This window comes from Geotrypetes seraphini, chromosome 6 (genome assembly GCF_902459505.1).
Source record: "Geotrypetes seraphini chromosome 6, aGeoSer1.1, whole genome shotgun sequence".
Classification (NCBI taxonomy): domain Eukaryota; kingdom Metazoa; phylum Chordata; class Amphibia; order Gymnophiona; family Dermophiidae; genus Geotrypetes; species Geotrypetes seraphini.
The window spans coordinates 128,058,828-128,081,159 of record NC_047089.1 but is presented as its reverse complement, the minus strand read 5'-3'; the positions used below and the strand labels follow the sequence as shown (position 1 = coordinate 128,081,159).

Here is a 22,332-nt window from a genome sequence, read left to right as displayed (position 1 = left end):
TACTTTTCTTTATTTACGTATAAAGGAAACATTCTTTAAAACTTTAAAACTTTAAAACTTAGTTAAATATTAGTTAATAACTATACAAAAACAAACACGACATGTACTTTTAATGCTTACAATGTTAGCCTACATGGTAAGTAGACGCGGCCGCTGTACCTAATCGCGGCAAAGATCTCCCTGCCGTGATTAGCATAGTGACCGCGGCTACGGCTGCAAGTCTCCCCTCCCCCAGCGATCACGGCAGGAGGGCACCCAACCCCTCCTGTAGACCCCCCCAACGGCCCTCCCGACAATCGCAGCAGAAGGGTACCCAACCCCTCCTGCCGGTCCTCCGAATGGCCTCCCCTAAGATCGCCGGCAGGAGGGTACCCAACCCCTCCTGCTGGAGCCCCCCCGACGATCGCAGCAGGAGGATATCCAACCCCTCCTGCCAGCTCCCCAACAGCCCCCCTATGATCACTGGTAGGAGGGTGCCCAACCCCTCCTGCCGGCCCCCCCAACGGCCCCCTATATCGCCAATAGGAGGGTACCCAACCCCTCCTGCCGGTCCTCCCCTAAGATCGCCGGCAGGAGGGTACCCAACCCCTCCTGCTGGAGCCCCCCCGACGATCGCAGCAGGAGGATATCCAACCCCTCCTGCCAGCTCCCCAACAGCCCCCCTATGATCACTGTTAGGAGGGTGCCCAACCCCTCCTGCCGGCCCCCCCAACGGCCCCCTATATCGCCAATAGGAGGGTACCCAACCCCTCCTGCTGGACCCCCCCCAACGAACCCTCCCACCCCGGAACCCCCTTAGTCTTACTTTCCAAGTTGGACCGGACGGCTCCTCACACGTATGGCCAGCAGGCTTGCCTCCGTCCAAATGAGGCGGGCCCGCCCCTACCCTGCCCAACCCACAGGATCCTAGGGCCTGATTGGTCTAGGCACCTAAAGCCACTCCCGCTATAGGAGGGGCCTTAGGTGCTTGGGCCAATCAGGCCCTAGGATCCTGTGGGTTAGGCAGGGGAGGGGAGGGGCGGGCCCGCCTCATTTGGACGGAGGCAGGCCTGCTGGCCAGATGAGCGAGGAGCTGTCCGGTCCAACTTGGAAAGTAAGACTAAGGGGGTTCCGGGGTGGGAGGGTTCGTTGGGGGGGGGGGGTCCAGCAGGAGGGGTTGGGCACCCTCCTATTGGCGATATAGGGGGCCGTTGGGGGGGCCGGCAGGAGGGGTTGGGCACCCTCCTACCAGCGATCATCGGGGGGGCTGTTGGGGTAGGCAGGAGGGGATGGGTACCCTCCTGCCGCGATCGTTGGGGAGGGCTGGTTCTGTCGGCATGAAGGGCTGAGCACCTTCCTGCCGGCGATCGGGGGGGGGGGCGGGTTCTATTGGCAGGAAGGGTTGATCTGACAAATGAGCCAGTATATTGGGGGGCGGAGTCAATGCGGCAACGTGCAAGTTGGATCGAGAGTTGGAGGAGACAGACAACATGGCGGAGACATCAAACACCCGGTCACGAACACGGTGAAACACAGGTAAATAGCGGTTCCTAGAAGGGGGTACATTGGCCTGCGGGGACAAATCTTTTCACCGTTTTTGCGGGCGGTGAAAACTTTTGTCCCCGTGTCTGCGGCGATTTGGCTTTGGAGTCTCCATAACCCGCAGCCACGCCGCAGCTGCCTGCGGGGATCGCTCCCCGTGTCATTCTCTAGCGGGTATCTCCTTGGAGTCATCTTCCACTTGTTCTCCCTTCCATGTTGGTGTGTCTTCATCTTTCCTCTGATGTTTGTGTTCTTCCACCCTCTTCCTGTAGGCCTCCTCAATGAATTCCTCGAGTTCTCTGACTTCTTCCTCAATGTGCCTCCCTCTCATAAAGTCCTCCACTGTTCAGTTGCCTGTCTTCCCTCTTCAAGCTTTTCAGCTCCTGACCGCATACATATGACTGCCTCCCCGAGGGGAGGTAGTCATACATATGACAGACTGTGCAGAACACTGGAAAGCTCATCTTCTGAATTCCCTCTGCTTCCATTGATGTCCGCCTTTTTGGAGTGCACTCTTTTATTTCACTGGTTCCTTTTTGCTTGTGTGAGTGTGTGTTCTTCTGTGCCTGCTGCTTGTTACTTCCTTATTCCCTAGTTATATGTTTTTCCCTGTATTCATTCCTAATGTGCCGCATTTGTCTAGTGTCGACTAGTGTTGTGGTGTTCTGTGTTGGTTGGTGTTCCTAAACTTAGGATAGCAGTTTGAATGTGTCCTGCTGTTACATATGTATGTGCACTTGTTTGGTTGTTTGTTGGCTTCCTTACCTTGATTGCCCTTCCTTGGTGTCCTTGGGTGTCGTAACTCTGCCCTTCTTGAGGCCCTTCACAAAGGCGCTCTTGCTAAGGTGAGCGCCTTTGCCGCTTGCCTTGCTGCGCGCTGTTGGCTCCTCCCCTTTTAAGGGGGAGCTCAGATGATGACTCCTCCGATGCGGAACTTACTCTCGCCGCTGCCCCTGGATCTCTCTCTGCTTTTCCTCTCTTTCTCTGTCTCTGCTCCCTGCTCTTTTCTCCCTACTGCTGACTCTCTTTCTCTCTCTCTCTGCTCCTTGCTCGTTTCTCCTACTTCTGGCTCTTGCCTTTAGTCAGCCGTTGGCTCCTACCCTTTTAAGGGGGGCTCGGGTGATGACTCCTCCGGGCGGAGCTTACTCTTGCCACTGCCCCTGGATCTCTCTCTGCTTTTCCTCTCTTTCTCTCTCCCTGCTCTTTTCTCCCTACTGCTGGCTCTCTTTCTCTCTCTCTCTCTCTCTGCTCCTTGCTCGTTTCTTCTACTGCTGGCTCCTGCTCGTGTTGCAAGGTCTCAGTACTGCTCCGTATGAAAATAACATAAGATTGCCATACTGGGACAGAATGAAGGTCCATCAAGCCCAGTATCCTGTTTCCAACAGTAGCTAACCCAGGAGTCAAGTATCTAGCTAGATCCCAAGTATAAAACAGATTTTATGCTGCTTCTCCTAGGAATAAGTAGTGGATTTCCCTAAGCCACTTCAATAATGGCCTATGGATTTCTCTCTTAGAAAATTATCTAAAGCTTTTTAAAATCCTGCTAAGCTAACAGATTTCACCACGTTTTCTAGCAATGAATTCCAGAGTTTAATTGCACATTATATAAAGAAATATATTATCTAGTTTGTTTTAAATCAACTACTTAGTAGCTTCATTGAATGCAATACAAGGGCATTATAACATTTTCATCTTTGTTTTCCAGTCTATTCCTTATAATTCGGAACATTCTATTTCCTTTCTTAGCCGCCACTGCATATTAAGCCTAAGGTTTCAATGTATCCTCAACACTGACTTCTAACGTGGAACCCTGCATCATGTAGCTATAGTAAGGTTTACTCTTTCCCACATGCATCACTTTGCACTTGCTCACATTAAACGTCATCCACCATTTTGACGTCCAGTCTCCTAAAGTTTTCTTGCAATTTTTCACAATCCTCTTACAATTTAATAACTTTTAACAGCATAGTGTCATCAGCAAATTTAATTATCTCGCTAGTTATTCCCATCTCTAGATCATTGATAAATATTTTAAAAAGCAGTGGTCCCAGCATATTCCCCTGGTGAATCCCACTATATACTCTTCTCCATTGAGAATATTGACCATTTAAACGTACGCTCTGTTTTGTCTTTCAACCAGTTCTTACCTCCTATCCGATGACTTTATAATTGCCTCAGAAGTCTTTCATGAGGTGCTTTGTCAAATGCCTTTTGAAAATCCAAATACACAATATCAACCAATTCACCTTTATCCACATATTCATTCAACCCTTCAAAGAAATGCAATGATGAGGGAAGATTTCCCTTGACTAAATCCATGCTGGCCTTCTCTCATTAATCCATGCTTATGCGTATGTTATGTCATTTTGTTCTACCATTTTGCCCGGCACCAATGGCAAACTCACAGGTCTATAATTCCTGGTTCACCTCTGGAACCCTTTTTAAAACTTGCAGGCACGTTGCCAACATCTAGTCTTCCGAAGCTATGCTGAATTTTAAGGAAAAATTACAGATTCTAGCAATAGCTCTGCAAGTTCATTTTTCAATTCTATCATCACTCTGGGATGTATAACATCCGATCCAGGCAATTTGCTACTGTTTAGTTTGTCTAATTGACCCATTACATATTCCAGCATTTCAGAAATTTGTTTGAGCTTCTCTGATTCATCAGAATTGAATACTATCCATTTATTCCGTTTCGTTTTCATCCATTTCCCCCAAAGAGCTCAGAATGTGTTACAGGTTGTCACAAGGAAGCCTCCTTAACATATAACGCTACATCTCCACCGATTCGATACACCCTATCACTACGATATAATTTGTAACCTGGTATGACAGTAGTATCCCATTGGCTATCTTCCTTCCACCAGGTTTCAGAGATGCCTATTTTATATATCTTTTCATATAGTGCAATATATTCTAACTCTCCCATCTTGTTTCTTAGGCTTCTGGCATTTGCATACAGACATTTCAAACAGTGTTTGTCATATCTAGTTACAATTTGCTCAGCATAGATAATTTGCAATCTTTAAAATCAGCCTGCTCTGTATTTGAGAAAACCTGGTCTACTGTGGCCTGTATTGCAATCTCACTATCGGGATGCTCTGTCTCAAATTATATAACAAATACTCTAATTCATACTGTGTCTTGGACTCATGTCCCCCAGAGATTATGAAAGCAGCTCCATTAGGCTTTAAATTATCCCTATTGAATTATCTAACCAATAACCTATACAATGGAAATTTCCTCACCAACAATGGTCATATTATAATAACCCCAATCCCAAAAATTTGTAAAGAACCAGTAACATCAATAACCAACTATAGACCTGTAGCATCTATTCCATTTATGGTAAAAATCATGGAAGGATTGGTACACACCCAACTAATGGAATACTTTGATCAATTCTCCCTCCTGCACAAAACTCAATCCGGTTTTAGGCCTCTATTTAGCACTGAAACAGTAATTACAGCCATTCTGAACAATTTGCACTACTTGTTCAGTAAGGGTCTCAACGCCCTAATCATGCAATTTGACATGAGTTCCGCTTTTGACTTGGTGGACCATGGAAAACTGTTACAACGCCTAGACGCAATTGGAATCAGAGGAGAAGTACTGAACTGGTTTCGAGGTTTCCTTATATCACGCACATTTCAATCACGATCTCTCAGACACATGGAGCAATCCATCTGGCGTGCCACAAGGATCACCGCTATCCCCTTTGCTCTTCAATGTTTACATGTCCTCATTGGGTGCACAACTATCCCAGCTGGGGATAAAACTATTTAGCTACGCTGACGACTTCACGATAATTATCCCATTCACCAATTCTGTCTCAGAAGTCACCCCCAAAGCAACAGAAGTATTAAATCGGATGGAGCAATGGATGACCGAATTCAGACTAAAACTAAACTCAGAGAAAACAAAATTTTTCGTAGCAGCGCCATACCCACTTGACACTAAAGCACCAATGTGCATCAACAACCTTAGTTATCCAATTCAACCCACTATGAAGATATTGGATGTAACACTGGACCAGAACCTGACCATGAAAGACCAGGTAGACTCCTTGATCAGAAAAATCTTTCACACCCTCTGGAAACTTCGGTCCATCAGAGCTTACTTCAATGCCTCATCATTTTGAATTCTAGTACAATCCCTTATTCTGAGTCAACTCGATTATTGTAACATCACCTACTTGGCACTCTCCCAGAAGTACATGCGGCGATTGCAACTAGTTCAAAATACAGCAGTTAGACTACTTTGTGGACTGAAGAAGTTTGATCATGTGACACCTTCTTATCGACTTTTACACTGGCTACCGATGGAGGCACGTGTGAAATTCAAGTTTGGTTGTTTTTGCTTCAAGGTACTCTATGGCTTAGCTCCTAAATATATAACAGACCTTTTCTCTTTCTCAACCAACAGACACAAGCGAAGCTCACACCTGAACTTCGTTTCTCTACCAGTTAGAGGTTGTAAATTTAAAAGTCATCATCAACATCTTCTCGCACATCAAGAATTCAAGAATTCAGGAAACGCCTGAAAACACATCTATTCCTGAAATACTTAGGAAACCAACCTATTCAATCTTAGTCCTTAACAACCAAGCGCAAGAACCACCTGTCGCTAAATCTGTACTTTGTTTATTCATTCAATCTGTAACTTTGTTTATTCATTCAATCTGTAACATTTCTAATCATTGTAAACCACATAGAACTTCATGGTCCTGCGATATATAAACTGTTATTATTATTATTATGGTGATGTCTTTTAAAGATAACGTATTCCGAACCATGCTCTTTTGAGCAACTGTCGTCTTCCCCCCAGATTCTAGTTTAAAAGCTGCTCTATCACCTTTTTAAATGTTGACACCAGCAGGCCCGGTCCCACCCTGGTTAAGGTGGAGCCCATCTTTATGGAATAGGCTTCCCCTTCTCCAGTATGTCGCCCAGTTCTTAACCCTCCTCCCTGCACCATCGCCTCATCCACACATTGAGACTCTGGAACTCTGCCTGTCTTTTGCAACCTGCATGTGAAACAGGCAGCATTTCTGAAAACGCTACCCTGGAGGTTCTAGATTTTAACTTCTTACCTAAGAGTCTAAATTTGGCTTCTAGAACCTTCCTATGTCATTGGTACCCACATGTACCAAGAGAGCAGGTTCCTCAACTCTTAATTTTGCCCTAGTCTGATTTTATCTTATGCTCTGAAATGCAACAAAAATACTAATCTAGACTAAAACACTTTTTATATAAAAACCCTAACAGAGACTCTAAAGCTTACACTATTGCCTAAACTAACTTAGCTGTAAAAGCAGAGTACTGAACTAAAAAAGAAAAGGACAATGAAATAACCTACTGAAGCCTAAATTTTACCTTTTCCAAGTTTGAATGCTAGCAGAAAAGTTTTTCTTCCCCTTAGCAGATCCTCACTCAGCACCTCTTCAGTACAAGAAGCAGTTGAGGGCAGGAAATCTCTATCTTGTTCAAAAATGCATGCGAGATGAACATCTGTTTGGCATATTGTGACATTTACGTCCCTATTCTTACTTGGATGTCTTTTTGAAAATAGTTATTTTTACCCTAATTTTATTTTGTGTGAATGTACTGCATATCAGGTCTGATGTTAGTACAAGGTTACAATGAAACCTTCCGCCCAATGTGTGGCGGAGGCCAAAAAAAGCAAACAGGATGCTAGGAATGATTAAAAATGGGATGGTTAACAAGACTAAGAATGTTATAATGCCCATGTATTGCTCCATGGTGCAACCTCATCTGGAGTACTGCGTCAGTTCTGGTCTAGAGAGTTGTGCAGGGACAGAAATCCCACCCGTCCCCGTGAGGAATCCCTCTGTCCCCACCCGTCCCTGCGAGGAATCCCCTCCGTCCCCACCCATCCCTATAAATTACAGAAATAGTTATTTCATTTAATTATGCTACTGAATTAAAGGCTCTGGTAGAAACCCATTTACAAATAAGCAAAAAGACTTTATTAATTTGGAAATATTAATTGGAAAAAATACATACTTTGTAAACGGGTTTCTACCAGAGCCTCTAATGTTTATAAATTTTTATCAACACAACTAATATACTACTTTATCATAAAGCAAAAAAAAAAAAAAAAGAAATAGAATTTTTTCCTACCTTTGTTGCCTGGTATCTGCTTTCTTCATGTTCTCATTCAATTCCTTCCATCCACTATCTCTCTTCTCTCTGCGTCTTCCATTTGCTCTGTTACTGTGCCTCTCCCTTTCTCCTCCCTTCCAAATTGGTCTGGCACCCATCTTCTTCCATCCACTCCCCCCATAGTCTAACATCTCTGTCTTCTTACCTGCCAGCGTCTTCTCCCCACTCTCTCTTCCCCATTTCCTTTCAGCGTCCTTCTCCCCCCCATCTTCTCCATGTCTTGTCAGCGTCCTTCTCCCCCCCTCTGTCTTCCCCATGTCTTGTCAGCGTCCTTCTCCCCCTTCTGTCTTCCCCATGTCCTTTCAGCGTCCTTCTCCCCCCCCCTGTCTTCTCCATGTGCTTTCAACGTCCTTCTCCCCCCCTCTGTCTTCCCCATGTCCTTTCAGCATCCTCCTCCCCCCCATCTTCCCCATGTCCTTTCAGCGTCCTTCTCCACCCCTTTGTCTTCCCCAGTGCTTTCAGCGTCCTTCTCCCCCATCAGTTTTACCTTAAGCGTCTTTTCCTCTCCACTCCACCTTTCCTCCCTTTCTCCCTCCCTGCCCCTTACCTTTGTGGTGCTTCCCCGCCCGACTGACAACAGAACAGGCCTGGTCCGACAAACCTCTCTGCCCTGTAGCCGCAAATCTAAATTACCTTATGGAAGCTGCTGTAAGAAAGTAATTTAGATTCGTGGCTACAGGGCAGGGAGGTTTGTCGGACCGGGCCTGTTGTCGGTCGGTTGGAGGAAGCGCCACACAGGTAAGGGGACCTGGCCGGCTGTGCACCCCCCCCATGGCTGCACCCGGGGTGGACTGCCCTCCCTGCCCCCTCTTGGTACGCCACTGCCGATCGCAGCACACAGCCGATCGGAACGGAAGTCTTCCCGATGTCAGCGCAGATGTCAGAGGGAGGGAGGGCTTTGCTTAAGCCCTCCCTCCGACGTCAGCACTGACATCGTGGAAGACTTCCGTTCCGATCGGCTGTGTGCTGCGGCAGGGCAGGAAGGGAGAAGACGAGCCTCGCATCCAACCCTGCAGGAACCCCACGACCCTCGGAGGCATCCCCACGGGATCCCCGTGACCCTAGGGGGCGTCCCCACTGGATCCCCGTGTCCCGAAGGGGGAACCTGCGGGATCCCCGTCGTCCCCGTTCCCGTGCAGCTCTCTATTCTGGTCTCCTTATCTCAAGAAAGATATAGTGATGCTAGAAAAGGTTCAAAGAAGAGCGACTAAGATGATAATGAGGATGGAACTCCTCATATGAGGAAAGACTAAAAAGGTTAGGGCTCTTCAGCTTGGAAAAGAGATGGCTGAGGAGAGATATGAGGGTCATTTCATAAATAATGCATACTATTTTTTTTAATTTACATGTTTTATTTATTTTTTTCAAGTACTGTATTTCTTTATAATCTTTCAATATAGTGTCCCTGCTTTGCAATGACTGAGTCCCAACTTCCGGGAAGCTTCATTATTCCATCCAAGACACTGTTTTTGTTAGTTGCTGAATGGCTCAGGTAACGGCAGAAGAAAGCTCTTCCAGAGATGCAAAACGATGTCCACGCATAGGTTGTTTCAACTTTGTTAAAAGGTCAAAGTCTGGTGGACTCGTATCTAGACTGTAGGGAGCATGAAGTAACACTTCTCAGCTGTATTCGTGTAGTTTTTCAATGACAACATTCCTTATGTGCGGGTGAACGTTGTTGTGAAGAATGCGTGGCCCAGCCAAAAGCAACTGAGGTCGGGTTTTGTGCATTTTTCTGATTTTTTGCAAAAAATCACGATAATACACTGCTGTGACACTTCTTCCACATGGAACTTAGTGTCTGTGATGAAGCCTTCATGATCATACGCAAAAAGTCATCATTTGTTTGACTTTTGATTGAACTTCTCAAAATTTTTTTGGTCATGGGGAAGATGGAGCTCTCTACTCATCATTGAAAAACTATGTGAATATGTCTGGGAGGTGTTACCTCATGCTCCCTATTGTCCAGACATGAGTCCACCAGACTTCGAGCTTTCTTCTGCCAGTACCCGAGCCATTCGGCAACTGAACAAAAACTGTGTCTTGGATAGAATAATGAAGCTTCCCGGATGTTGGGACTCGGTCATTGCAAAGCAGGGAGACTATATATAAGGATTGTAAAGAAATACTTGAAAAAAAAATATAACATGTAAATTTAAAAAAAATAGTATGCATTATTTATGAAATGACCCTTGTATGATTGAAATCTACAAAATCCTAAGTGGAGTAGAACAGGTACAAGTGGATCGATTTTTTACTCCGTCAGAAATTACAAAGACTAGGGGACACTCGATGAAGTTACAGGGAAATACTTTTAAAACCAATATGACATTTTTTTTCACTCAGAGAATAGTTAAGCTCTGGAACGCATTGCCAGAGGTTGTGGTAAGAGCGGATAGCGTAGCTGGTTTTAAGAAAGGTTTGGACAAGTTCCTGGAGGAAAAGCACATAGTCTGTTATTGAGAAAGCCACTGCTTGTCTTGGATCGGAGCCACTGCTTGTCTTGGATCGGTAGCATGGAATATTGCAACTCCTTGGATTCTGGCCAGGTACTAGTGACCTGGATTGGCCACTGTGAGAAAGGGCTACTGGGCTTTATGGACCATTGGTCTGACCCAGTAAGGCTATTCTTATGTCCTTATGTTCTTATGTGCAATAAATCTTGTCAAATTATAACTTGTGAAACTTTATTTTTAGGAAGATGCACAAGAAGAATTTGGTTGGAAACTTGTTCATGGTGATATATTCAGGCCTCCAAGAAAAGGAATGCTGCTGTCTGTTTTCTTAGGTTCTGGCACTCAGATCCTAATCATGACTTTTGTCACTCTGTGTAAGTATCCTGTAGAAATCAAATGAGTCAATGATGGAAGGAAAAAAATTATTAATTTCTTAAATTATTATGTGTGATATTGACAGTTTAATTTCAAATCAGTTATTCAGATACATGCTGTAGATATAGTGTCATGTGAAAAAATTAGGACACCCCATGAAATATTCAGTTCTTTCTTAAGAAATGTTCACATATCAGTGTCAAATCATTTTTTTTTTTTTAATCTCTGGAAGAGAAAGTGATGTAATTGCAGGTAAACAACAAAAATTTTTCTTGATTTACTCATGAAACAAAAGATATCCACAAAAATGTGTATTCTAACTGAGGAATAAGTAAGGACACACTAATAGCAAGGGTATTACCCCCTTTGGCTGAAATAACTGCAGTGAGATGCTTCTTGTAGCCATCGGTCTGAGGAAAGTTTGGCCCACTCATCAATGCAGAATTCTTTCAGCTGTGAGATGTTTGAGGGGTTTATTGTATGTACAGTCCATTTCAAATCACCTCACAGCATCTCAGTGGGAATAAGATCAGGGCTTTGACTCTGCTACTCCAGGACTCTCCATTTCTTAGTTTTCAACCAGTCTTTGGTGGACTTACTGGTATGTTTTGGGTCATTGTTGTGTTGCAGGGTCCAGTTCCGCTTCCGCTTTCCTCAGATACACGGTAGAATTCATGGTGGATTCTATGATGGTGAGCTGGCCAAGTCATGCTGCAGCAAAGTATCCCCAAAGCATGATGCTTCCACCTTCATGCTTCACAGATGGCATGAGGTTCTTTTCCTGGAACGCCAAACATGTCCTCTATTCTGGTGTTCAAATAATTCAATTTTAGATTTATCTGTCCATTGAACACTATTCCAGAAGTCCTTGTGTTTGTCTACGTTCTCTCTGGCCAACTTTAGTCTGGCCTCGATTCTCTTAGAGAGCAAAGGTTTCCTTCTTGCACGCCTTTCATGTAAGTTAAATTGTGCAGTCTCTTTTTTTTTTTTTTAATTCTTTATTGATTTTCAAGGCATATCAAGAAGTGCAACAAATATACAATCAAAAATATAAAATACAGAACTTGCGTACTTACAATTAATTTGAAACAAATTACCCTACCCCACCCCCCCACCCCTCCCTACCTACCTGGATGTGTGTATCCATTAACTAAAATTTCTGATTGTAGAGGCATGCATTTTCACATCAACAGTAGCAAGAGCCTGCTGTAGGTCCCATGATGACATTTTAGGGTTTTTGGAGACTTGTTTTAGCATCTTGCGGTCTGCTCTGGGAGTCAGCTTGCTTGGACGGCCAGACCTGGGCATGTTGGCAGTTGGTTGGAAAGTCCTCCACTTGTACACTATTTTGCATACTGTGGAATGGCTAATGTCAAATTCTTTCAAGCTCTTTTTGAATCCCTTACCAGAATTTTAAGCTGCTATAATATTCTTTCTGAACGCATTGGACCGCTCTTTTGATCTCACCATGGTGTTCACTCTCACTGCAGCAGTGATGAGCACACTAAACTAAATGTCTGAGGTTTAAGTAGGGCAAGCCTCCTTCAAAATGCTGAATAACGATGTTCTAATCACGTGCATTTGATGTGATAACACCTGTGTGTGATTAGAGTCACTTTAAGTGGGAGGATATGTGGGGGTGTCCTAATTTATTCCTCAGTTAGAATACACATTTTTGTGGATATCTTTTGTTTCATGAATAAATCAAGGAAATTTTTATTTACCTGCAATTACATCACCTTCTTTTCCAGAGCTAAATAAAAAAGATTTGACATTGCTATGTGAACATTTCTTAAGAAAGAACGGAATATATCATGGGGTGTCCTAATTTTTTCATGACTGTATGTATTTAGTAGCATTTTAAAAAATGTTTATTTGTTTTGCTTAATCTGATTGAAGTAGTAAAATTAAGGATGGTTGTGTTTTTTTTCTTTTTGTAGTTTTTGCTTGTCTTGGATTTTTGTCTCCTGCTAACAGAGGAGCTTTAATGACTTGTGCTGTTGTCTTGTGGGTGCTGCTTGGAACTCCAGCAGGTTATGCTGCTGCCAGATTCTATAAATGTAAGTCAAAGATATTTAAGTTGATAAGATTTATTATTCATTTAAGTTAAATTGTCACAACAGTATTTTTTTCCAGACTCTTCTTTTAATGTCAAAGGGAATATCAGTAGAAAAAAAACAAAATGGCCCATCCAAGGTGCCCAGATGGTTAAGGTTGTAATTGTTGCTGTGGGCAGATTACCTCCATACTGCCTTAGAAGTAAAGTCATTTCTCTGTTTTTTTGAGCTGAAGCATAAGAACATAATAATTACCATATTGGGACAGACCTAAGGTCCATCAAGCCCAGCATCCTGTTTCCAACAGTGGCCAACACAGGTGCCAAGTACCTAGCCAGATCCCAAGCAGTAAAACAGATTTTATGTTGCTTATTCTAGAAATAAGCAGTGGACTTCCCAGGTCATACTCAGTAATGATCTATGGACTTCTCATTTAGAAAATTATCCAAATCTTGCTAAACTAACTGATTTTACCACATTCTCCGGCAACGAATTCCAGAGTTTAATTGAATGTGTGAAGAAATATTTTCTCTGGTCTGATTTAAATCTACTAGTCCTAATATTTTTGGAAAGAATAAACAAGCAATTCACATCTACCCTTTCCACTCCACTCAGTATTTTATAGATCTCTATCATATAATAATAATAATAACTTTATTTTTCTATACCGCCACAATCTTGCGACTTCTAGGCGGTTTACATTCAAGAGAGCTGGACATTCAGGGAGTTAAAATATGCAGATAGTTAGAGGAAATACAGAGTACATCAACTTTAAGAATGCGAAAGTATAAAGTGTACAGTACGCTAGAATATTTTCGAGAGGACCTGTTAGGAAAAGGTCGCGAATTACAAACATACATCGAAAAATTACAATATACAGTTTAGGAGTTTTCAGAGGGGCATATTAGAAGATATGTCCCGAATTGCAAAATACGGTTTGATTAGGATGTCAGAGGGGTGGGGGTGGGGGGGGAAAGGGAATGAGAAAAGAGAGAAGTGTTCGGTGAGGAAATTATTTAGGTGATATATTTGTCGAATAAGGCAGTTTTTATGAGTTTTCTAAAAGCGTTGTAGGTCAGTCTAGCTTTATTAATGTAGTTGTCTAGCCAGTGTTGTTGTTTGTTTGCTTGGTATGCGAAAGTTCTATCCAGAAAAGTTTTGTATTTACAATTGGTAATGCTTGGGTATGCAAAAAGATAGCGGTTTCTGGTTTGTCTGATAGGGCTGTAGAATATGAAGTGAGGTAGCAAGTACATGGGAGTTAGTCCTCAAATTAGTTTGAAACATGTGCAGGAGAACTTGAAAATTATTTGTGCCTCTACTGACAGCCAGTGCAGTAATTTGTAGTAGGGGGTGACATGGTCGCACTTTTTTAATCCAAATATCAAGCTGACCACTGTGTTCTGAATAATTCTGAGTTTTCTCACTGTTTTTTTAGGTATACCCATATAAATGATATTACAATAGTCCAGAGTAGAAAGCACTAGTGATTGCACTAGTAATCTGAACGATAATGGGTCAAAGTATTTTTTGATGGTTTTTAATTTCCATAATATCAAGAAACATTTTTTTACCACCATATTCATGTGTTCGACCATTGTCAGGTGTGTGTCCAATGTGACTCCAGTATTTTTATTGTATTAGTAATCGGGTAATCGTGGTCTTTTATACATAACGTTGTGTTGGTAATTTTATCCGTTGGGCTTGCAAGGAAGATTTTTGTTTTTTCTGTGTTAAGTTTCAGTTTGAAGTTGATTGTCCAGTGTTCTATTTCGGTCATGATATGAGAAATGTATTTTGAGGTTTTGGTTGTAATGCTGTCCACTGGGACTAAAATGGAAATGTCATCTGCATATATGTAGTACCGGTAGTTCAAATTTAGTCTTTGCAATAAGTGCCCTAGGGATGATATGTAAATGTTGAACAGTGTGGGTGAAAGTGGTGAGCCCTGTGGCACTCCCGAGGGGTTTCTCCAGGAGCTTGAGTATATCCCACCACTAACCACTCGGTATGATCTCTTTGTTAGGAAGCTCTGTATCCAGTTTCTTGCTTTTCCCATGATTCCTATCGCATCTAGGCAGTGTATCATTATTTCGTGATCAACTAGGTCAAAAGCACTGCTGAAGTCTAGTTGTAGAATAAGGGCACTTGTTCCTTTGCTGAATAGGCCGTATAGGTGATTCAGGATCGAGGCTAGGACTGTCTCAGTGCTAAAGTTTTCCTGAATCCTGATTGGTGTTCGTTTAGTATGTTGAATTTGTCTAGGTATTTCACTAGCTCCACGTTGACCAATCCTTCAAGTATCTTGGTAAATACGGGGATGCTTGCTATGGGTCTGTAGTTGGTTTTCAAAGCTATAGAGACTTTTTGATCTTTTGAGATGGGTATGATTAGTATATGTCCCATTTCCTCATGGAATGTTCCCTCCATGAGAGTGGTTGTTATCCAATTGAATAGGTCCTTTTTAAAATCTAGTGTGGCTGTTTTCAGGGTCTTGGAGTGACATACGTCTAGGAGGCAATTCGATTTAGTATATTTATTAAATAGGGTAAGAAATTGGTGCCAATCAGGAGGTTTGAAGTGGTTCCAGATCATGTCTACTCTGGATTATTTTCCGAGGGGTCTGATTTGTGATTCGAAATTGGATGCAGGTGGGGGTATGGTCGCTCTTACCTCTAAGATTTTGTTATTGAAGAAGGTGGCCAGGGTTTCTGCTGAGGGTTTGCATTCATTTTCCTGTAGTAAGATTTGGGTAGTGTCAGTTAGACTGTTTACCAGCTTGAAAAGTTTTTTGCTATTTGTTTTGGGTGTCCCTATCTCTTGTGTGTAATGTTTCGTTCATTTTTCTCTAATAAGAGTTTTGTAGTTTTTCATTTTTAGTTTCCAGTGTGCTTTATCTTCTTCTTTGTTTGTTTTTTTGCCAGGTTCTTTCTAGTTTTCTAAGTTCCTGTTTTAGAGCTAGTAGTTCAGAGTCGAACCATTTATTTAGTTTTCTTTCTTTCTTTTTATATGTTTGGAATGGTGCTATTTGGTCTAACACTTCTTTGCTAAACTCTGCCCATCTGGTTGGGAAGTCCTGTATTTCCTCGATATCCCCCTGGGCCGCCTCTTCTCCAAGCTGAAGAGCCTTAGCTGCTTTAGCCTTTCCTCATAGGGAAGTCATCCCATCGCTTTTATCATTTCCATTGCCCTTCTTTGTATGTTTTCTAATTCTGCTACAATTTTTTCAGATACGACAACCAGAATTGCACATAGGACATCATAACATTTTCATCTTTGTTTTCTAAGCCTTTCCTGATAATTCTGAACATCCTTTCCAGTGCAATAGGTGAGACATTCTAGGCAGATGGGTAATATCCCCATAGCTGCATGCATCTTCAGAAGAAATCCACTCTGGGTTTTTCCTCTTGCCTCTGCTGTACTTCACTGGGCTCCTTAGCTCCACCTACAGTTCTTTTCTTCGGCACACATGCCTGCAGGAGTGTTTGTTTTGCTCTCCCCATTTTATTATTTTATTTTGGTGTATTTTTTCATCCCTTTTTTGGGGGATTCTAGTTCTTGGAGCATTTTTTCAGCTCTGCTTGCTCTGAGAATACACAGACTTTGTACCTGTTAGCCAGCCGGCATAGTTTTCTCTGGAGCTCAGAGCTGTTCTTGAAGTTGTCTCACCTACTGTTAAGCAGGGGTCAAGCGCAGGCTTTTGGGTGCCCTTAGGAGACTGTGGTGTCTTGCAGGGTGCTGGCTGCATCTCCTCACCTCTTCCCGTCCCAGTGCGCATCCATTGGTCCACAAGAATGAAAGTGCAGTCAGGCATAGAGTCTGACTAGCAGCCTGAAGTTCAGTTTTGCAGAAGCATTCCCTGCATTGAGGCAGTGAATTTCTCATCTTCAGACAAGTCATAGTGAGTACAAGGCTGTTGCAGCCTGTGAGGTGAATTGGGGGAGGCTGGAAAAGTAGGGTTTTAAGTGTTTCTGAATGTTCTGTGTTCCCCCTCTTGAAAAATGCTACAATCACCATTTTTTGCACTTAGGAAGTATGAAAAATATTACATTTTTGGCAGAAATTTCTTGATGGTGGCCATCTTGGATTTTAAGCAGTCTTTTTCTCTAAAGTTCTCTGCTTCTCCAAAACTGCAAATTTTGCCTAGAAACTTGTTGGGATGGAGTCCTTGAGTTCGCATCATGTGGATTATTGCCCGGATTGTGCAAATTTAGTGTTTTAGAGCATCCTTGTGCCTCGTGGTGTAAATCACAACTGTAAGTCATCTAAGGATGGCTCTATACCCCAGGACCCTGACACTTTTTCAGACTTTATGAAATTTTTGTAGACTGAGTTTCAGAACCAGCATTCTCCCACTGCGCAATCCCAATCCGTTTATGTGGCATCTCAGTGGTGTTGCTCTTTTGGACCCGTCCTTGACTCATCTTGCTGCTGTTGAACTGCCTGACACTGATCTGGGGAATCCTGATGTGGATGACTTGCTTGGTGACTCTTTATTTGTAGGTGCTGTTCTTCCTGGGATGGGAGATCAGGGGCTGTGTGCTGACCTGTGGATCCCTCTGGGATTGTGGATCCTGGGGATGATCCCCACGGTCCTTCGCTTTTTTAAGTCTGCAGCTTTGCCGGACCTTATTTCTGAATCTTTGCAGGAGTTGAATTTGGTCACTCAGCCTCTTCTATCCACTTTTTTTTCTTGGCTTTGTGGTGTATGCTTGTAGTCTGCTTCCTTTCCCTGGCACCCTGATATGAGCATTCTGGTTTTGGAGCAGTGTGACTCTCCAGAGGGTGCTCTTAAAATTGCTAGAGCTATATCAGACTTGTATCCTCTGGCACAGGAGTGTCAGCTTTTCAGTCAGTCCAGTGCAGTTGACTAAAAGCACCTCTCTTCCCAGTGACGGGTGGGATGGTGCTAAAAGATATTCAGGACTGCTGTGTGGATGTGGTCCTCCAAAAACTTTTTGACACAACTGCTTTGGCGATGTCCTTTGTCACACTTGCCTATCTCTCTCGATTGTACACACTGAAGCATGAGCTGGTAGATAACTTCTCTTCAACTTCTTTTGGCTGGGACAGATTATATGGCTGACACATTGTATGGCATTATGTGAGTTTTGGCAAAGGTGTCAGCATACTCCATCTCTGCCCACAGAATGCTCTAGATCAGACAATGGGCTGTTGATTCCACTTCCAAGGCTACTTTGGCTAGATTGCCCTTTATGGGGCAGTTATTGTTTGGCAAAGGTCTGGACGACCTCATGGATTCTGTGATGGACCGTCGCCTTAAGACTCTGATGTCCTCCTGGGTTACAAAGGTACCCCAACCCCTCACTCTCCTCCCCAAGCAGGCCCCCCTCCAGCCCCTTCTCCACCCCCCACCCCAAACCAAGAACAAAGAAGATACCAAGGTCAGACAGGTGGGGTAAGATACAACTGCAGTCTGTTCAAAATGCGACTACGACTTTGGGGAGACAAAATGTCCAAATAAGGAAACCAAATACGGACAAAGTCTCTGCTTCTGCGGCAAGAGGAACAAGCCATACTGGCCTCCCAACCCATAAGTTCATGCAATTTATTCCTCCAGTACCAGAAGGAGGGGGGAATATTAGCCAGCCAATAATTCAGAATACACTTTTTCCCAAGGATATAATACTTGCTCAAAAACAATTTCTCAGCAGAGGTATAAACAGAAAAGGCAGAGAAGTGGGCAAACAGCATATGAAACACAGACAGAGGTACAGGAACATGCAACAGGCCCCGAAGGAAAGAAGCCAAATCCCCTCCAAAAGGCCTGAATACTCTCACAATTCCAAAGGCCATGAAAATAAGAATGAGGCAAATGAGACAGTGCTGGGTGTCTACACAACCCATGTGGTAGGCCCCTCTCTGGGAGGTATTACCCTCTCAACAAGGTTCTATAGTGGCACATGCGGAGCTCAGCATTATGTACTAAAGCTGGGATGCGTTTACGAGCTCAGAGCAAAATATCCGCCCCAAGCTCCTTTCCCAAATCCTTCTGCCAAGCCCTCAAGACAAAGGAGAAATCCAGAGGAGGTCCAAGGGCACTAAGCTGTTTATGAAAGGAGGAGACCGAGGCTCAGGATCATCCCCCCTCCAAGAAGGCCCAAAATCGAAGCCCAAATTCCAAAGATAGGGAACCCCCAGGGAGAGTCTACACATAATGTAGTAATTGACAGTGAACATAAGCAAGGCCGGGAGAGGGAAGACCATGGTGCATCAGCTTATCTTAAGACAAGAGTGTAAGGTTTAGCCCCAAATGTAAGGTTTGGAGGGGTAATATTGAGGTGGCCTTATAATCCGCCAGGTCCCAGGTTCAATACCCTCGTAGAAGATTCAGTAGGAAATAAAATTACTGGCACAGACCACTAAGAGTGCTTGCATAAAGAATATATATACAGTGAAACCTTGGTTTACGAGCATAATTCGTTCCAGAAGCATGCTTGTAAACCAAATTACTCGTATATCAAAGCGAGGTTCCCCATAGTAAGTAAGGGAAACTCGCTTGATTGGTTCCACCTCCTCCCCTTCCCCCCCCTCCCCCCCCCGCGGCCACAGGCACTGCTCCACCCCACCACATCCCCAAAAGATCCCCGAGGCCACTGGTGCGCTTCCACATCCCCCCCATGAACCGGCATCGCCCCTACTCGCAAACGCCCCCCCCACGAACCGGCATTGCCCCCCTCGCAAACGCCCGCCCACCCAAACTGAAGCCTTACCCCCATCTGGCACCGGCAAGCAGCACCAACCCACAGGAGGTGCCGGTGCCCAAAGATCGTGCTGCTTACCAGACTGGGCCTTGAGCATCTGCGCATGCTCAAGGCCTTCTGGCTTCCGCCTCTCTCCAAGATTCTCGGATGCTCAAGGCCAAGTCAGGCAAGCAGCACGATCTTCGTGCACCGGCACCTCCTGTGGGTTGGTGCTGCATGCCGATGCCCGATGTGGGGGTAAGGCTTCAGTTTGGGCGGGCGTTCGCGAGGGGAGCGATGCCAATTAGCGGGGGGTGGCGTTCGTGGACGTGGGGGTGATGCCGGTTTGCGGGTGGGGGGACTCACAAATCGAGTCAACGCCCGGTTTGCGAGTCACGATATGCAAAAATGTTTTGCTCGTCTTGCAAAACACTCGCAAACCGCGTTACTCGCAAACCGAGGTTTGACTATATTGTGCAGAAATAAGCTTAACATTACAGAAAAGCAAGATTCATAAAGATACATCAAGCATTACAATTAATGAGAGAGAAAAGACAGTTTACCTGCCTTAGAGAGTTCAGAGGAAAGACAGAGAAGAAGGTAGTGATGTTCCAGACAGAGAGAGAGGGGGGAGGGGGAGTTCTAATTTCCCATATTTCTACATTTGAGGCTTGTTCTAAAAATAGAATCTATTGAAGTTAAGTACCCCTATCTTTTGTAAACTGTTTGAAACAATGGTGAATAAGGTGAGTGGGGTGTGAGAGACTGGAGAAGGAGTCATAAGAACATAAGAAATTGCCTCCGCTGGGTCAGACACGAGGTCCATCGTGGCGGCCCATCAGGCCCATGACCTGTAATGTGATCCTTCTCTAATCCATTTTATCCTTCTATCCATACTCTGTCTAAAACCTATCTCTACCTCTATCTGTATCCTTCAATCCCCCTATCGTTCAGGAATTTATCCAATCCTTCCTTGAACCCCCGTAGTGTACTCTGTCCTATCACAACCTCCGGAAGCGCATTCCAGGTGTCCACCACCACCCTCTGTGTAAAGAAGAACTTCCTAGCATTGGTTCTAAAATTGTCCCCTTTCAGCTTCTCTGAGTGCCCCCTGGTGCTTGTGGTTCCCAATAATCTGAAGAATCTGTCCCTTTCCACCCTCAAATGTAATTTCCAGTTTCACTCTGAATGGTTTCTGATTAATCTAACTACTGTGTTAGACCATGCACCTGGACTTATTGTATATCTTAAGCTGGCCATCTTAAGCACCAGACATTAACACATCTTAGCACATCTTAGCTGTCTTTAGCACCTCTTCGCTGTACCAAGGTCTTTTGCACTTTTAAGCACTGACTTAATTTAGGCTGGTGCAATGTGAGGCTGTTTGCACTGACACACCCTAAGATCAGGCATGAATGATATGATCTCCCATAGGCCTTTGCTGACATTGGTACGGCCAGCAAGTTAAGGCAGGGCTGACAAAGAGTGTCCCATCGTCCCACAAAACTTGGAAAAGAAATTCAAAGCCCCTAGCCCACCAGCAACCAAAAACCGAGGGGATCAGCCCCAGTGGAAAGGAAAGATTACCAGTCAAAGGCAACAAAACACTAATATGAGAATCCTAATGCCAATGGAGTAGTAACTGCCGCCACACCTCCCAAAGCAGATGAAATAACACACTACGTCTACTGGGAATAGGCACCTCTGCCAGCCAGGCATGAAGAAGAGAGAGAAGGTGAGCAGGATAAAAGTAATCACGTTCCAAGGAGGTATCAGTATAGAGAGCATTACCCAAAACCCAATCCTGAACATGTCGCTAAAGGCAATCCTGATTATAAAGAGCAATATTTGACATGCCGAAACCTCCCTAGTCCCAGGGAACCACCAGCAGTTGACGCCTCATCTTAGGCTTCCTGCCCCACCCACAAAACTTCAATAACAAGGAGTAGAAGGCCTGGATGTCTTTAAGTAAGAGACACAGAGGGAGAGTCTGCAGAACATAAAGCCACTTAAGGAACAACACCATATGAAAGAGATGCACTCGTCCCATCAAGGAGAGCGGCAGATCACGCCAAGTAGCCAGGACAGAACTAGTAGCGGAAAGCAAGCGATCTACATTCAACCGGTAAAGGTCCCGAACATCCATGGATAGCTGAATGCTCGAGTTGCTGAAAGATGACTCTGCCCACTTCAACAGAAAGGCCCCCCCCCCAAGACTGCCAAAGATGTGTAATAGAGGCCAATGCCTCTGATTTCTTCAGATTCAGAGCAAAGCCTGAGAAATCCCCAAATTCCCGAACGCTCTCCAGGAAAGTAGACAAGGATCAGTGTGGGTCAGTCAAAAAGACCAAGAGGTCATCAGCAAAGGCCCCAACCTTAAAATGGGTGGCTTCCTGGACTCTTATTATTTCTGACCAGTGGGTCTTGGACATTATTCGGTCAGGCTACAAGCTGAAGTTTGCCTGGTCTCTGACAGATTGGTTTGTAGACTCTCCTATGGGTCACCTGGACAAAGATTCAAGCCACCGTTCAGCGTTGTTGGCTATTCAAGCTATGGATCTGGTGTTGGCCGACCACTCGGACTCCAGCTGATGCTGTATATACTTTATCGTGCCAAGGAAAGGCTCCAAAGATTGGAGGCCTATTCTGGATCTTCAGCACGTGAATGCGGCTCTCAAGGTTCCACAATTTCGCATGGAGATGGTGCATTCAGTCATTGCAGCAATATCCCCAGGAGAGTTTCTTGATTCTCTGGATATTACGGAGGCATACTTGCACATTCCTATATTTCTGGCCCACTGCAAATTTTTGCAGTTTCATGTTCTGGAACAGCATTACCACTTCTCGGTTCTACCTTTTGGGCTGGCTACAGCGCCTTGGACCTTCACCTAGGTGATGGTAGTCGTGGCGGCTTACTTGCGGAAATTGGGTCTCCAGGTTCACCCTTACTTAGATGACTGGTTGATCATTGTCTGAGGGATGGCACATGGTGGAGCAGGTGCTCAGGTGCTGGAGGACCTGGGCTAGATTG

The 22,332-nt window shown here is 44.3% G+C and overlaps 1 protein-coding gene across 1 annotated transcript in view; it reads left to right on the top strand.

Moving 5' to 3' along the window:
* The window catches only part of TM9SF2 (transmembrane 9 superfamily member 2), a 496,116-nt gene that overhangs the window by 330,741 nt on the left and 143,043 nt on the right, over window positions 1-22,332 (top strand). Inside the window, exons 10-11 of the mRNA XM_033948899.1 lie at window positions 10,407-10,539; window positions 12,481-12,600. Coding sequence (XP_033804790.1) covers window positions 10,407-10,539; window positions 12,481-12,600 — 253 coding nt within the window. The remainder of the gene's footprint in view (window positions 1-10,406; window positions 10,540-12,480; window positions 12,601-22,332) is intronic.